At 39.9% G+C, this 17,999-nt stretch overlaps 3 protein-coding genes across 3 annotated transcripts in view; all 3 read right to left on the bottom strand.

Annotated features, from left to right (window-relative positions):
- Nucleotides 1-8,341: 8,341 nt before the first annotated feature.
- Nucleotides 8,342-10,478, bottom strand: atp5mj (ATP synthase membrane subunit j). Its single transcript, XM_030771137.1, has 4 exons — nt 10,409-10,478; nt 9,298-9,421; nt 9,107-9,127; nt 8,342-8,704 (listed from the first exon to the last, which is right to left on the bottom strand). Exons 2-4 carry the CDS (start codon nt 9,419-9,421, stop codon nt 8,691-8,693), a joined length of 159 nt encoding a protein of 52 aa, XP_030626997.1. The 5' UTR covers nt 10,409-10,478; the 3' UTR covers nt 8,342-8,690.
- Nucleotides 9,776-11,206, bottom strand: LOC115810229 (putative SERF-like protein). Its single transcript, XM_030772156.1, is given in 4 exon segments — nt 9,776-9,838; nt 10,409-10,465; nt 11,044-11,146; nt 11,148-11,206. Coding segments are annotated over 4 exon segments (282 nt in total).
- Nucleotides 11,207-14,358: 3,152 nt separating this feature from the next.
- rd3l (RD3 like) overlaps nt 14,359-17,999 on the bottom strand; it is a 3,955-nt gene continuing 314 nt past the window's right edge. Inside the window, exon 2 of the mRNA XM_030772158.1 lies at nt 14,359-14,731. Within this exon, the coding sequence (XP_030628018.1) occupies nt 14,359-14,731 (373 nt within the window). The remainder of the gene's footprint in view (nt 14,732-17,999) is intronic.

Consider the following 17,999-nt stretch of genomic DNA (forward strand, 5'->3'; position numbering starts at 1 on the left):
TCTACAGCCTACTTCTAGAGATTTGATAGGGGTCCTTTTAATAAGCTCTCATATTCTGAAGCGGTTTTTAGCCCTCATCCAGATAGGACCTCAGAGGCTAATACTAAAGTGATGGAGATCTTTTGGGGAAAAAAACGAGTCTGTGAGGAGTCTTCTCTCTCTGAGTCATAGCTCTTGTGACAATCAGCATTCATATTTGAGAAGCTCCTCGATTCCAAGGACAAAAATAAAGAAAAAGAACAAAAAAAAAAAATCAGGAGGATGCATTAACGTGAGTGAATGAATTTACAATGAGTTCGGCGAGATGAGGAGGAAGGTTAAGAAGGGGAGGAATAAGAAGCTGTTGAATAATTTCCTACCGATTGCATTAGTGAGACTGTTTTTGGATACTGAATGAGCACTAAAAAAATCTGCAGTCACCTGAAAATCATTCACCTACACACAGGTCCAGACGGCTCATAATTTCCACCCATGTCACTGACTTTCAGAAGAGAATGTTCCTATTTTAGGACAGCATTTCTTAGCACCCTTCAGATTTTCTTGAAAATCAATCAATCAATCAATCAATAAATAATGTAAAACCTTTCTTTGTAGATGTACCAAAACCTCCAAAAAGAAATGTATAAACTTGCACATAGGTACATCTGTACATCTCCATACCGGATCGCCAAATAAGGGTTATCTTTTAAAAAGTATCTAATCTTCTCTTCCATCATCAGAGCCAGTGAAAGCTGGCAAATGATTGGCCTAAATTTTACATCTCACTTCCTCATCATCTAGGCTATGATTCTAAATCAGTACCAGCGCTTAATTTGACTTAACCACAGAGCCAAGCCAAAGAGTTCGGCTATGTAGGACTAAAAAAACAGAAAGAAGGCAGCATTTTCAACTTGCATCGATACAGCCTAATTTCACAGCCTGACATAATATAAGAATAACCTTAAAATAATCACACCTCCCAACTGTAATGAAATCTCCAAATGCTTTTCAAAGATGCTATTATTCATCATAGCCAGTCTGAGAATGTTTTACATGAGTGTGTAACTTTCTACATGGGCGCTACACTCCTGTGCATTTTACATATTATCTGTACATGTAAATTCATGTAATTCACTCATGGGTACATGATGTTATTTGGCGCTACCATGTGCATGAATGAATTGATAATTATCATACAACATGAATATTCAAGTTGACAATGGATATAGTTGGATATTGTTTATTTTCTCTCGTGTAAACCGCATGTATTACTTACATTAACTCTAACAATTTGGCTAACAGGAGCACTTAGAAGGAAACTGGACCATTGTTTCTAACAGTCTGAAACACTGAAACACTCATTGAGTATGATCATTTTCTCAAGATGTTTGACTTAAAACCTCTTTGCAGCTCAATCCTAGAAAGCCAGTGGAGGAAGTCAGATCTTGACAGTTCCAAAGTCCCCCAACAACAGCGCATTAGCCTGCACAGCCATTTCTCCCATCCTGATTGGTCGGTTGAGTCACATGTGGGCAGAGGGAATGGGGCACAGTCCACAGCTGACTGACTGTGTGATGCTGATGATACTGTGCCACCGCAGGGCACATGCCACACTCTGGCACAGCACTGGGATAAATACCACGACAACCCCTTCACATGCTTCTAACACACGTCCTCATTGGCCCTTTGACTGCTTTCAGAGTCATCCCCATTGGCTGGTAGGAGATCTGTCACAGTGCAGGCAGAGAGGCAGAGCATGTGAAAGAATCAAGAGTGATTCGTCAGGGCATTTCCAACTCCTTTATCTAATTCCTTCAAAACAAACACGTGAATGCTCCTTCCAGTACTGTTTCAATCAAAAATTTAGGCTTACTCATGTCAAACATGTTTAAAGTCATCTACAATTCTAGTCCGGATGAGTACATTTTTGGAAAATTTTTAGAAGATACTTGATGCTGAATATACAGTTTGAATAAGATATCTGAGTCTAAAGGTGCAGGGCAGTCAGTGTCCATGTGACACATGACTGCTGCATGCACTGTAACTGCAGTCATAATACTAAAGGGGAAATCCCTCATTTACATACTCATTTGCATACCTCATAAGCACAACATATAACATAAATAAAGCTACAGACCAGGCTTCTAATGAATAGAGTTGAGATAAAGGGCTGCTATCAAAATTAATGAGCCCTATTCCTATTCTCCCCCCTTTTCTTCCAATTTGTAATGGCCAGTTGCTGCTCTGTCTTCTGTGCACTCACAGTAGCCAAGGTGAAGTCTGTAGATGCTTTCTGCATTGGCTACAGGGCAATTAAATTTTAAGTTTCACAGCAAAACCAAGAAAAAAGCTTCTGTAAGAGAATATGGGAAAGCAGTAATACAAGGTGCATCACTAACAGTGGAAAGAAAATGTTTGTAAGAAAAGGGAAAAAGAGCAATAGTATTGACTGAGACAGCTGTAGATTCAGACCCTTAATACAGTTCAGAACCCCTCAGGGCTACGGTATAGATATACAACAAAAAAGTACTGCACTATAATAATTGCCTAAAACATCTAACAGAAAAGAGGACTTAAAAGGACATACAAAGATTAAAAAAAACACATATAAAGTACAATGACAGTATGCATGAAGGTGGTCACCGCTGATTACTTACTACTGAACACTGAACGCTACCAGCAGTGGGCGTGTGATTCTGTGTATGGGAGAGAGGGAGCAATTCAGACTCAGAGAGACACATACAGACTGGATGTAGAGGAGCGTGTAGGCTGTGCAATGGGAAACTAAGGTAAGCTGAAAACGAGATCAACAGTCCACTGGCATTACTGACCAGATCCACAGACGATTCCTATATGCTTCATTTCAGGACACTCCTAACAGAACACTCTCACCAACCTTAACACTCTCTCACACACACACACCCCAACAGGTTAGTCACATTATCAAAGCATATTAGATACCCCTGCAAAACTCCTCATGACAGTCTCCTCATATAGAATCTATTCAGCAAATTAACATCGCATCAACAGACTTATCCCTCTCATCACTTTCCTGCAAATGCATAGACACTCCTCCAGACCTCTGATTGCGTTAGCAAGGTGTCAAAGCCGGCTCAGTGTTTGAGTTAATGTAAGGTCAAGCGAAGGGTGTGCGTGAGAACATGTGGCGACAGGCCGGTAGGATGGCGCTCTTTATTAAACTCAAATGAGACTATTTATCTGACCTGTTCAATGTACACATTATTATCTTTCCTTGCCAGAATCAGGGAGTAAACATATCACTTATCTGCCAGTTCAGACAGCACCTTGTCGATTCGCTGCTAAGCCATTTCACCGGCAGTCTCTGGAACAGCTCCTCTCATGCACACAACAGATGACTGGTGGCTTGTGCAGGACCAGTTCAAGGGTCCCTGAACAAGAGCATCTTTATAATGATTTTGTATGAATCTGTATAGCCCCGTAATTGCACGTTCACCGTTTCCATTTGCCTTCACTGTTTTTGTACGCGTTCACGACTGCAGGGTTTCTGTGAGAGCTCTGTATGTGTGTTTTCATGCAGATCGTATGTGAGGATTCCCATCATGCACCTCTGCATTCCCAATTCGAGACAACAATGTAGGTCAGTGCCGGCATCTCTTGTGATGGGGCTGTCACACAGGCATCGGAATATGAACTAGAGAGCTATGGGATTGGGGCTAGTTACCGTGGGAAACGGCAAATGGGTCACTACAGTGGTGCCATAGGTCAAAAACAAACGGGTCTCCTGTTCTGCAATTTTCAACCTTTTTTTCCCTTCACTCTTTTACCCAAAATGTCTATAGGATCAGAGGACAGCAAACACAATGTCAACATGACCTAACCCAACACTATAGCAGAGGATACGTATTATCAACATCCATTCATCCGTTTAGCGTAGCCAGGACAACTGAAAACTGCTTCCACACTTAAAATGCTGGAATTCCTGAGAATCAAATTATCAGTGAGGTCTCAGTTCTCCCGAACTTCTTAGAATTCAATTTATCAGTGATGAAAAGAGAAGGAAAGAAAAAATTGGGAGAGTGAGAGTGAGAAAGCATTCTTTACAAAAACATCAGGGAATGACTCCTGTCAACACCACTGTCTTCTGTAAAAGCAGGCTCGAGGGTCAGTCCAGTAGTAGAACCAGTAAAGATATTTAAAGAATTAGTCTGTTAGTATCTGTGTATGTATGGTTGGGGGGTGGGTTGTTAGGTCTCTGACTACACAGATGGATAACACATAACATCCACAGATGACCCCAGTTTGAACTCCACCTCATGTATGAGGTGAGAAAAGCAACTCACACACACTCTCTCTCTCTCTGTCTCTCTCTCTCACCATGGTGGTTCCTTTAACAACAGAACTTGGTTGCAGTGGCACAAGCTCGGTTGCCGTAGTTACGCTGAGAGAAATGTCACAGTCACTAAAGTGAGGGAGCACACGGGCTTGGCTACTGCTAATGCTAAATCCAACCAAAGAATCTGAGCTGGGATGAGAGAAGTGACCCAACTCTTCTGACCTGAATATGATCTAAAAGACTTAACATTTAGCCTAATATACACAATGCAATATGGCACGGATAGATTCTACGTCAGATCTGACCTGATCTGATCTGATCTGAGCTCCACAAACAGTAGAGTCGCCAAATTAACAGGCAGAGATAGGAATGATTTTACTCACAGCCTTAAGCAGCAAAAAAAGTGAAAAAAAAAAGTGGAAGGAAAAAAAAGAAAAAAAAAACCCACTGTGAGAACAAAACATTAAGGTGATAACATTTGATGGTAATGTTGGGAAATCCATCTGGGCTCTAAAGAGTTAGCACACAAGCACTCTCTTATCAAAGAATCCAAAACCTACATGGAAATACAAATCGTCTAAAAATATCACCTCTCTTACCTTCAGAAACAACATACCATTGTTTGCTTCAATCGAGCAAAGTGCAGTTACTGCAAGATTTCAGTAGCGCCGGAAAACCAGCAAAATGAGGCAAGATAACAAGTCATAGCAGGTATTTAACCACACTGCACACCCACTCAGTCAAGGTCAATTTATCTTCAGTCCACCAGATAAGGTCACCCCTTCAGCCATGGGCTCGCGGAGAGGGATAAAAATGAATGCGAGAGCAGGGTAGAGGTCAGCAAAGTCCAAACTAAAGTTAATATCTGATGGCCAGTGACTTCAGTCAGGGTTAATTTGTGACCTCAAATCAATTTATATGGCTGGTTCACATTTGTAGTGGCTGTTACATACAGTGCCCTGACAAAGACCCCTAAGGATTAAAACATTGCCTTCTAATCAAATTTAAGGTGTGTATTAGAGCATAATTCAGTGCACTGACTTTCTTGTGCTAAATGTTAGCCACAAGATGGTCAAACAAGGCCATATAAAACTGAATAAATAACTCAGCATTTACATTTTACATTTAGTTTTGTCTTTGAGATGGCATGCTATCAGATATTTCACAAAGACTTTACTCAAAAATAACAGCTTCCACAATTCTTTCATTACAGGTCTGAGTATGCGTCTTATGCTGTTAGTTCAGTATGGGTGAACAGTACATTAGCTGATTTTCTATGGAATCTGTACTGCACAAGCAAATGTCAATCACAGGCCTTGAAGAATTACTGGAACTAGTTTGTCACTGAGGATGAATGAATGCAGCCTGGTCTGAAACTGTCAACTATGCTATTAAAACACCATTGTAAACAAATCACTGCTATTAGTGAGCAGAGAGATCTCTCAGTTAAGAGTCATACACAGAGCACTTAGAAAACACATATGTATCCTTTCAAAAACACATCATGTTGTGTGGATTAAAGTCATGGATTTCTACCACACAGAACAACCTGTTTATCCAATGAAGCATAAGCGTTGGCTCCCTTTGTTGAGAAAATGGGAACTAATGAGTTGTACAGACCAGCACTCTAAGTAGGGGGGCTATCCCCACAGATGGCAGAGATAATCTTCTTTAAAGATGCCACTTTCTTTTCACTAATCTCATTTTCAGAGGAGCCGACAAAGAATAACTGAAAGAAGTTATTCCACCTTTAAAACAAGCTCACCAAGCTGTAGCCTACATAAGCCCTGCATACCTGTGTGACCTATTAACTTACACTCAAGTATGTACTCACCAACTACCATCCCAAACCCCTGTTTAAATAATGACGCATTTCTCATTACTTTGCAGGAACCACACTTTGCAATGGAAGATTCAGTGCCTTTAACTGCCCAGGATTATCATTAAAGTATGAGACCATAGAGAGGCCATACATCGAATTTCCTCTCTGACGCAGACACCTGAAAGGGCTTTCTATAGCTTGGTCTCAATATTTGACAGACGCAAAGTGTGTTAATTAAAATCATAAAGCAATAAAATAAAATCAATAAAATCGAGAAGCATTTCATCCATAGAAAGTACTTACAGGCATCATATTTGCAGGTGTCAGAGGGACATTGGTGCTTTAGTCTTGTCCTCAACGTCGAGTTATGACGATTCTTTCCAAGGTATGCCTGTCACTATAGTCCAACACCACGGGATGCAGAGCGTTAGGCACCGGGGATTACATGCACTGCGAACTGAGCAAAAAATAAATATATCTGAAACAAGCCTTGATTTAACTTTTTTTTAAAAAAGAAAAGAAAAAAAGAGAGAGAGACTAACTTACTCCAGCACCTACAAAGACGCTTATCTATCTAACTCAGCCAGGACGTTAAGGATCAAAAACTGACAGATTTCTTACCACCATTCCGACTGGTTCAGAGGTCTAAATTATGTTGCTAGATAGCATTAATCCACTGCTTATGTGAACATAATATAACCACCTACATCCTATTAACGGATTATCACAAACTCATCCATCAGAAAAGAGTGAGACTTGAGTAAACAAGTAATACGAGAGCTCTTTACCAAGTAATGCCAGAATGCATTTTTTCCACAACATCTGCACGTTAGGAGATGGTTAGCTAAATGAGGTTGGCCCGTAAATGCACTAACAGTAAACGACTGGTTATTCGCTAGCTATGCAGGCAAGCATAACTACAGTTTAAGCTAACGCGATATAATAAATAAGAATATTTATTTCACTCAGAGATGGTTAAGCAACACATTTTAACATCTGTGATTGTAACAGAACATTTGAAGGTATCACATAACGACAATATCACAAAACAGCGAACCACTAACACAGATGTGGCTCCGAACCAAAAGGGTGTTTAGCTTGCTGGCTAACCACCACGAATGAAAATTATTTCAAGTCTGCAGATAAAAACAGCGTTAATGTATCTAGCTTTAAACAGGCTGTCAGATTTTTACTCACAAATCAGATATAAAGCTTGACGATAATCCTTGTTTAAATATATAGGAGGAACCTATGGTGCCTGGAGGTGGTGATGGCAGCTTGATATCGATTAGCTGAGGCAAAAATATCTCGGAAGGTTCCACACACTTACCAGATTGTTAGCATGCTAGCCGACTAGCAGCACAGATTATTGGAAAGCTCCAAACAACAGCACTTCGTTTATTGATATTACGCTTATTCGCTTTGCTTCAGGGCATAAGTAAAACTAAACGATTTACCAGACTCGCTTAAACAGACACGGAGGAGTTCTATCCTGTTGATGATCCGTCCATGAGCCTTTACTAAGCACAACACTACCGTTGTCAATGTAGTAAATGATGTCACACGTCGACGTGGAATGCAAAAAATGTGATTTCCACAAGACAAGCTCCTTACACCCATAGTCGATATTATACTCGTTATAAATGTATGGATCTGCGTTCCCTATTAAAAAAGAACACTCAGAAAAACCTAATGTCAAAATCTGAAAATTCTTAAGTCAACTCACACAGCGCACACAGGTGATAAAGAAACTGCACCTGTATTTTATTACAAGTATATGCGTGCATATTAATGTCATTGAGTAAAGAGGTCATGCAAATTAAAGTCCTGAACCTGTGTTTAAGTATTTTTATGAGCTCAGTTTGTAAACTTGTGTACTCTATCATACCCATAGAACAAATCTTATCTCTCTGCCATATCCTTAAGTAACATGGCAAACATAGCCATCTTCAGGCAGCCAATGATTTTGCTAGTGGTTAGTTGTCAGTATCAGCATACTCCAGGTTTGATGGCTTCTTCACATTTAACTAACAGTCAAAGGCAAAGAGGGCACTACAGTTACACTTCTAAGTGGCTTAGCATAGCACAATTTTCTTTATTTCAGTTTCCGGACCACTTTAACTTTCTCTACGGATTACTTCAGTTCATAAATTTACACATTAAGTTATTTTATTAATTTTATACATGTAATAATCCTATGATGTTCATGCAAGCAGACAAACTCATACTAAACACAATGGAGTTCAAATTTTATTAAGCAGAGTATGCATCATCATATCCACATTTTTTCAGTTTCACTGACAGACGAATACAATGTCAACTGACAAATGTCTCTTAACAGAACTTGTCAATGCAAAGACTTCATTGTCTCCTAAAAATGGTGCTCTGAATTTATTGAGTACATCTCTAAGCCAGTATAAGAAGACTCCAAAGATATTGTCCATTGGGTGATCAAAACAGATCACTTTATTAGTCCCACAGGGTCACAGATAAAGATCTTGGTGTGTATGTATGAACTATGGATCCATTTACAGGAAAGAAAGGGGGAAGTGACAGCTTGGTCTAGTTGTTCGATCAATGCGCAGGCTCTGCAGAAACAGACAAAAAAAAAATCAGAGAACCATACAAGAACTCATGGGTACAGCAAACATGATATGTTTGACATATCATGTATGATATGCCCACATATATCTATGGGCAGAATTTCTATTTTTTTTAAATAAGTTGTGTGTTTCTGGGTAAATCAGAACTTTCAAAAGAACAATAGTTAATGTCCACAAATTGCTATGTATGTCAAACTGGGCCACAACATTATTATATACTATTGGGTAAAGTTACTCTTTGAAATTCCTGGATTATTTTCAAATTTAATTTGATTTTGAGCCAAGATGTATTCTCTCCATGATCCAAACATATCACTGCTCAAAAATTGCTCAACCAAGAATTACATCTAGCGATTAATAATGATGCAAAGTGCTATGAATACTCACTCTGCTTCACTGCTTTCTTTCCTAAAATGCCAGAACAAGAGACAGAGATTGGGGAAAGAGAGAGAAAAGCAAGTATTTTAACAACAGACATTTTCACTGGTAGTAGTGTTAAATGGTTTGTAAAACATGAATGACTCACCACCATAACCAACAATGCCAACTACAACAACAATAATAATAAAAGTTCCCACCTCCATAGGATACTTTGTAGTACAGGTAGGTCATAATTCCAACACCAACCCACATCTCCTGGTAGGCCTTGGTGTAATATGGGCTCATCTTGGCCCACCAGCCAGCGAAAGCTCCACCTGCCATCTAGAGATCATTAAAAAAAACAATACAGTCAGTCCATGGACACCACACAGATTGTAAAGCAGTTGGTACTGCTCAAACATTTCTGCCTAGGGTCCCTGTTCAGTTGAAATGAGTATGGGGAACATGCCACATCAAACCATACAGTAATTAGTGTAGTTTAGAGAGAGACAAATTTCAGCCTGCAAGGTCATTAGATAAATGTGCTGGGAAACTCAATTCGAATGCCCGCATTTCAAACTACACAAGTTCTCTGTTGAATCTGTGTAAAAGTACCCTGACGTTGGTCAGATAGCATGGTATCAAAAACATTTAATCTATTTTAACAGATGGTTGGCGGAGACTAACATTAGTTACCTACTTGATATGCAAGTTCTCCGGATGATCAAAAGACGATATCGTTAAGACCATCACAAACGCCTAAAGCGCGGGAGAGTTCTCCAGCGGGAACAACGTCTTGGTGTTTAATTGTGTTTTTTCGGGAGCAAGCTTTCGAGGGTTCTAACTACTGTATTTTACATTTTAAATGGTACATTTACAACCCAAATTACCCGGCTATGCTACGTAGGTTAGCTGACCTGCCAATTAGCGTTATAGCAAGACGGCTAAGCTAGGTTAGTTAACCCCAGCGAACATAGAACAGCCCGTTAACCTTCCCAGTCCCTCTAAAAAAACTCCATAATGTATTTCATTCAAACACTAGAACAATTTTAAATGTAGAACGAAAGACTACATGCAATCTGTCGGCTGAAAATGGTGTATTATTGATAATGATTTTCCAGCTTTGCTAGCTGCGCCTCGTTAGCTACGTGTGAAACTCACTAGCAATGGAGGTAGGTTGCGGGCCTTCATCAGGAGAAGCTTTTTATTGACCGCTTCTTATATAATTAAATATTACTACTTTTCCACCGGCAAGTAACTATGCAAACCAGGCTACGATTTATTCATTCATTCACAGATTTCGCTAAAGACTTAAGAACTAGAACTCACCTCTCGAATATCAGTGCCTTGTGCTGCACGGAGAAGGTCACTGTCCAACTCTGACACCTGTGTGAACCCAGCAACAGTAATGCGTTTTACAACATGGCCGTGCAGTTTTTCAAACTAAAAGTTCCAGTGCCTCAACTGCGGTGCCGTATTAAAGCGTTGGCAGCTGATGTATAATAAGTGTATACATTTACAAAATATTGATTACACCTGAAAATAAGCGCAAGATTTTTAATTTAGTTTAGTTTAGTTTAGCTTTGTTTTGCCCTTCAGGAGCTACAATTTACTAAGGTACAAGTAAAGTACATGGGGGCTGGGTAAAAATACAAGATTATGTGGTTCCAGGTTATACAAGCTATCATTCTCATTTGTTTTTTCATTGTAAACACTGCTCAAGAAAAGTGAGACCTGCGCACTCCAACAAATCTATAACTGAATTTTAATTTCAGGAAATCCAGCATCATCTGTGAAACTAAACGACGTAACATGTTCCTCCAAGAAAGATCATGAGACTTGAATAAATGTTGTCTTAAATCTAAATAATTCCAGATGAGATCTTAAAACACCACAGATGACATTTACTGAGGAGAGTTTATGTGATATCAGCAGTACTCTAACAGCTGCTATTTGAGTGTTGCCTCTGATTTTTCAATTGCCTTCTTTGATATTTGTTGCATGATATCAGCATCCCTTTGCTTCCTGGCAGAAGCTAACAGACTCTCATTGCTTCACTTGTCCTTGTTCAGCCAGGTTCTTAGCATTCTTCAGATGGGCAAGCTCACACTGGTTTCCCCTCATCATTTTTGCTTAACAATGACCGGTTTTCCACATAATCTCACCCAAAAGGCTGTTTTATTCTTTCCAGCTGAACTGTGTTGTGTGCTTCGGCCAAAACATGTCTGAGGGGAGAACAATGTCATCACTGAAAGTACAGTTAATTGTGAGAGCACATAAGAAAGGCTGGTTCTGCAAAGTGTCCATCAGATGGCACTAGCAACCACAAGACAGTTAAACACCATTATACCTGTCACTATCCATCTGATTTTACGAGCCAACATCCATTCACTTTTAAGAGGTAAATCAGTACCATACTCAGCTCATTTCTTTTACATAATTCTGAGAAAACAATGAGGCAATGGACATATGCTTCAGTCACAAATTATGACATTAATATGAATTTTAAATGAGATAGCATTGGACAGTTAGATCCAGTGATAAAAAGATAGAAATAAATGATTTAATTGTGTAGTTTGCTGGAATAGATCATTTATTTTAATAAAGCACTGAATGCATTCATTAATTCTGGGCATTAGTGATACATTTTTTAAAGTATTGTATTGTACTGAAATGTTTAGTTCATTAGTGCACTAACCTGTCTCCTGAGAATTTGGCCACAGTTAAAACACCTTTACTACCCTCACTATCAACAATTTCTACAGAACTACCATCACTTTATGAGTGATAGTGCCATTTGTCCTCCACTTTCTCTTTTAATTTGGGAAAGCCTCCTAAAACTGAAGTATAACTTTTCAGTTAATGTAAAATTTAGTTGTGCATTCATAAACTGGAGAGCTTGCAGAGAACGAATCAGTGATGAATCCCTCAGATCAGTCTGGACCATCTAATACAGAAATGTAACCCAGAAAAAAGGCAGATTATTTTGGATAACTAGGTTGACGTCACTTTGCTTGTGTCTATTACTCACCATTTGTTAATATCAAGTTCACATTTTTCAGCATGGACTCAATTATTATGCTTATTAATGTCAGCCTTATATTAGATCTTGAATTGAGTTAAACAAAAAAAACCAATTCTATTAAATGGTCATTTGGCATTCATCACAACTGTACTGTAAGTACAATATGTGGACAAGGTGCAATGGTCCTCTAAAATGTTTGCTCATTGTATTAGTTAAAAACCATATTAGAAAGTGTTAAACCCTGAGTCCTTATTTACAGTAGGCTATGTGGTAAACTACTGATGTGCTGGGACAGATGAATACTCTTTGTGGAAAAGGGTAATATTTGGGAGAACAATATTATAAAAATGGTTTAGCTTAGTTTTTCATCACCATTGTTTACACAAAAGCACATACTCAGCATGACTCTTCAATAAAGTAACGAATCACTGGCCAATGTCAGGCACTTCTCAATATGTATCAGGATATTTATTTAGTTTTATTACTGTCAGAGTTGAGAAGGAGTGTAGAATAAAGGGGACACAATACAAAAAGAAACAAACAAAAAAAAAAAACCCAATAACTTGATTATAGACTATGACTAAGATGATAACCAAGTAGCACAGAGCTTGCTTTCTTGTGCCCTTTAAACACTCAACAGAAATGCACATAAAGCTTAATCCCCATAATGAATCTCATTTGTGATATTCTTTCAAAGGAGCAAGATACTGAATTGCTTAATCCCAATTTCAAGATAAGTCAGAATGGCACAGTTCCCGTACATCAGACTGTTGAAGTATGCCCATCTGGCATCAAATAAAAGTAGTTCGCGTGCAAAGTTAAACTGTATTACACTAGGACAAGATTTGCTGATGCTAAAAACTAAGGATAAAGCGATGGTCTGCTCAAGGTAAGCAAAATACATTGAAAGTTCTTTTTGAAAAAAAAAATGAAGTCAAGAGTAAGATGTAGAGACTTTTTATTGAAAACATCCAGGTAATTGTGGAACAGATCAAAGGTCCCTGCAAGACAGACACGCACAGCTTAGTCAGCAGTACAACAGGGTGACTGAACATTGCTCTTATGGGAAAAAAACACATCTTATACCTCATGCATTAAGATGAATGTCTACATTCTCATGAACAGGGATGAAGGAGTTGGTCAAGACAGTTTTAAGCATGGTAGAAAGCTTTGGTCCAATTAAGATTACCATTCACAACTGCCCTCTTCTACAGCTGAAGTAACAGGTGAGTGGAAGGGTTATTGTGCTACAGCATATTCCGCTGCTTCACACCTTCATGGCAAAAACTTCTCATTTTCATGTCAAGAAGCAAACCAGACAAAGAAATGTTTAAGTTCAAAACATTTGGGCTTAAAAACTGGCATGCAGACACTACATTTGCTCTTTGTTATTCAGTTCACCATTCCAGTAGTTAACATTTTTGTAGGTTGCTGTATTGCTTTAATATTTTGCTGATAACAGCGCCACCAGCAGAGGTTTTCCAGCAGAGGTTTTCCAACACACTTCAAAACAATGTTACATGGCTGGTTATTACCTGTGAACTGACTAATGGCTATTGCCAAGGACCACACCCAGATAACACAAAAAAAAAAACACCCCCAATACCAATGCCTTTTAGCAAGGAGTTTGAAAGGGTCAGTAAAAATAAAGTCCCTGGTAAAATTACTCCACACCAGGATAGACATTCAGATATATGAATCTGTTTGTGGCAGTACTGTAGGGGGTTTGATAAAATCTCAAGGGGGCGCTTGAAGAAAATTATTTGGGCTGAAAGAATTTGCTGACAAAAAGTTGGGAATACTTGCCCTGTGTAATCCATACAGGAAATTATGCAAAGGCCATGTGGATTAAATTATTACCCTGTCATTTTATTCTGAAATAAAAATCATTCAAACAGCTATATTTAAGAACTTTGTTACAGCTGATTAATATTACTTGGCAGTCAGATTTGCTGGTGATCATGATCTACATTTAAAGAAAGCCAATCAACATGACTTTGAAAAAATCTGCTGAATATTAAGAAATCCCATCTCTATCCTTGCTGTAAAATGCTGGTGAACAATGAGAGATCTCAATTTCTGTAGAATTCTGCCAACCTCAAACCAAAATGACAAGTTCACCACAGGAGTCACAAACTATTGTCTCAGAATCCTGAGCAGTTTTGGAGCTATAATGTTCATCAGTTGGTTACTCTTGCTTGGAGAGGACACAGGCAGGGTAACTAAGGGTTGTCAAATGCGTCTCTTTAGGCCCTTACAGAGTCGTACTATAAGTCCCAGAACAGGCATAGGAGGCGGGCTGGAAGTATGGAAGACTCCCATCCCTTCTGTTGCTATAGGAACAAGCAGTACGAAGGTGCCGATCCACATAGCTAGAGATGGTGGGGATCTCTTCCCTAGGGATCCCTTGGCTCTTAGGAAAGACTGGCAAAGTGGACGCCCGCTTGGTCTTTGGGCCACAAGCGTAACTCTTTTCAGGTAGTGACAAGGGAGGCAGTGTTAGAGTGACGGGGGGCAATGATTGCATTTCCTCTTCCAGTCTCCTCAGGAAGTCCCTCAGCACACGCTTGAAGACGCACACTAGCTCCCAAGGGAGTACATCATTTGTGGCCAACACCTCACGGAACCTTGCAACCATAGAAGAAACTCAGTTGTAAGACACCCCAGAGGCAGTTTTAGATTCATGCATGGTTAAACTTCTATATTCTGGCAGGATACACAAGCCACACAAACTGAGACAACTAAGCAACTACTCAGCACGTCAGATAAGTCACTACTTTCCTGGGAACACAAATGCATCAAGGACAGTCAGGCATCAATAGCCAAAAGTTTAAGGGAGTACAGAAGTAGGAGTTTAGGCTATTAAACACCACAATGCCTTCCCCCAAACAGTCATTTTATCCCCATGGCAATTTATAATAGTCAGGCATAGTCTAATCAACTAGAACTCACCTTCACAGTATGGGGGGGGGGGCACCTTTTATACTGAATTAACCTCACTGCATTGGGAGAGCACAGTTACCACTAATGACCAATGAATGCATCCTCACAGCAAGCACAAAAATAAATAGTAAAGTCAAGAAATAGTATAGAGGCAAGTTTTATTGAAAACATCCAGGTAGCTTTGGAACAGATCAAGGTCACCTGCAAAACAGACATGTATAGCCAGCTTAGCAAACAGCAACACATGACCAAACACTACAAAAAGGGGTAGGAGAAACAAAATAACCCAAACCTTTACCCTTACCCTCTTCACACTGATGGCCTATATTTTCCTGTGCAGGGAAGGGAGGAGCTGGTTTAGAGTTTTTCCAACTGTAAAGTCTCAAACATCATCTTTATTTTACCTTTCATGAGCACCATGCTCAAATGAAGTGCCTTCCCAAACATCTTGACTTGAAGGTTCAGAGGCATCAGTTGTGCTTGGATCACCGTGAACATTCCGGGGGAGGACACGCATTTTGGAAAAGACATTACTGACATGTGAATAGTCATGGTGGGATTCAACAATGAGGCTAGGATAGAAATCTGAAGCCACAACAGCACTGGATGAACTTCCAGAATCTACACTTGGGGATACGCCGCTGGCCTCTGACACACTGCCTAAGGAGGAGCCTTCATCTGTGTGCCAGGCGACCGAGTCGGTGGCCCCATGAGCATTGGAGGTGCTGCCAACCCAGCCCCTATTGGGTGCACCTTCACGCCTGCTAACAGAGGCAGGGCTTAAAATGCCTTTAAAGCCAGAGCCAGAAACAGGCTGACTTCCATAACCACCAGATGAGCCACCACGTCGACCTTGAACTGGCCCTTCAGCTTGCTGGATTAGTTGCCCGAGCCTCTGGAAGGGACGAGAAATAGGGAACACCCTTACATTCCCAGGCTGAGCGGCAGGCTGTTGGGAAGCTCGATTCCTGGAGAAACATGTTTGACAAAAACGCTTTGGACCGCCAACACGTTGAAAGGACCTACTGGGTTTGGGTGCCGGCTGCTGAACACTTGCAACTCTACCAGGCCGGTAGTCTGGAGGCATGCTGCCATAGTTACCAGCTGCGTCATTTCGGCCAACTAAGCCAAAGCGACTAGGTCCACTATTTTGGGAGTTCACATAGCCTCCATATCCTAAGCCAGACATGCCAGAAGCAGATGACCCTTTCCCAGCAGCTGAATTTACAGGCTCAGTATAAGGTCGCTTCCATACAGGAGAACCTGTACAGAAACATTATTCATTTCTAGCAGGTCACAAGACAATTATGTATGGTCACTCAGTGAGTATGCTTTAAAACAGCATAAAATTTGCATTACCCATCTGGTCCACACTCTTTTGAGCATGAACACAAGGTATATCCTTTAACAGGAGGTAAATCCAAGAGACCCTTTGAAACAAAGCAGGAAGCATTATTTTGGAAAGCCACGGTAAACACTACAGTTCCCTGTATAGGGCAACAAAATATACCTCAGAATTGTTCCCAGAGACATGACCAGGTTGTCTTCCTGAGGATTAAATTAAGAAACCAAAACACTACTGCTCTTGCACCACAAACCCACAGCTACCAGTACTTACTTAAGTGTTGTCGGGTTACCTTTTTATTGAGGCCTCCACCCAATGAGTCACCCAGTTGGTAATAATCCCCGACACGTTCTCACCACGTTTCCTCATTAATTTGGGCGTGGCCACTTCACTAGGCAAATCCATTTCAAAGCAGAAGACTATGCCATCAAGCAAAGTAAAGTTAGACTTTAAACAGGAGTAGTGCCTTAACAAAATCAAGTATTTGAATAGTGGCCTAATAAGTCGCATTATAACAGCGATAGTAAACAATAAGATCTCAGTCCTATGAATTGCGCGTTCACACGCATATAAATCGTAAAATTGGAAAATAAAAGAAATGAACAAACGGCCAAAGTAGGAGAACAGCAGAGCCCTCCGTATGATTATGAGCCTGCAGAGGTGCTCCTGAGTAACAAATATCGGGGGGTATCTCTTTTCGCCTCTTCTGGTTCGAGGTGGTGGCAGAAATATGCCCTCGATTTTTTTTTACGTATTTGTTGAGAGAAGCTCCGTGCAAACTGAAGTGGAAGATTTAAAAGTTGAGAGCGAGGAGTGTTTTAATTCGACAAGATACTTAAAGATATAAATGTAATGTATTACCAGCAGTATAAATCGGTACAAACTTTGTACGGTGAGCATATCACTTTAAAATAAAGGTAAACAAGGCGTCTCATCGGATCTCATTTAGGGTTATCTTTCTTCCCTCAAAGGTGTACAATAGAATTACGATTTTATTGTTGAGAGATTGTACTTTGGGTTTTTATTGAGATCGTTCACAATTATATAACACGTATTTTTTCACCCTTCACTCGGAATCAGAGAGGGGGAGTAGCTGAGCATTCGCGATTATTGTCTGTGGATTACAACGGCCCTCTATGTAGGGGTTGGGGCTGTCTACATTTCAATATTTCGAATCATTCCTATGTAATTTTAGCCATTTAGTTTGTTTTTAACGCCCGCGCGCGCGCGTGTGTGTGTGGGTGGGTTTTCCTCTCGTCATGCCGAACATCTATGCACAGCAAGTAAAATCTTATAAAATATTATGAGAAAGAGAAATTCTGAGGACATTAAATAATGGGCGAACAAAGCTTACATGGCTCACTACATACTTAGAAGCAGAGTCCAGAAAAACATTTTCTTCCATGACAAACTCTTTTAAAATGATTCAGTTCATGGTCATACATCATCTATACAACCACTGATTTGTGTTATGAACTTCTTTAGACCTCTCTGTGTAATGACTTCTCACGTGTAACAGACTCATGTAGGTAGATTCATCTTATCATGAATGCCACGTCGATAATGTTAAAGTGCTAACCCTCTCCAACAGTTTCACTCTCTCTCTC

The sequence above is a fragment of the Chanos chanos genome, chromosome 4 (assembly GCF_902362185.1).
Source record: "Chanos chanos chromosome 4, fChaCha1.1, whole genome shotgun sequence".
NCBI lineage: Eukaryota > Metazoa > Chordata > Actinopteri > Gonorynchiformes > Chanidae > Chanos > Chanos chanos.

Bases quoted from the DNA above. Each gene is read 5' to 3' on its own strand.
- atp5mj (XM_030771137.1), bottom strand. From the start codon at position 9,421: ATGGCAGGTGGAGCTTTCGCTGGCTGGTGGGCCAAGATGAGCCCATAT. The intron at 9,128-9,297 runs GTGGGAACTTTT...CTGGCATTTTAG, and splicing joins CTACAAAGTATCCTATGGAG to GAAAGAAAGCAGTGAAGCAG.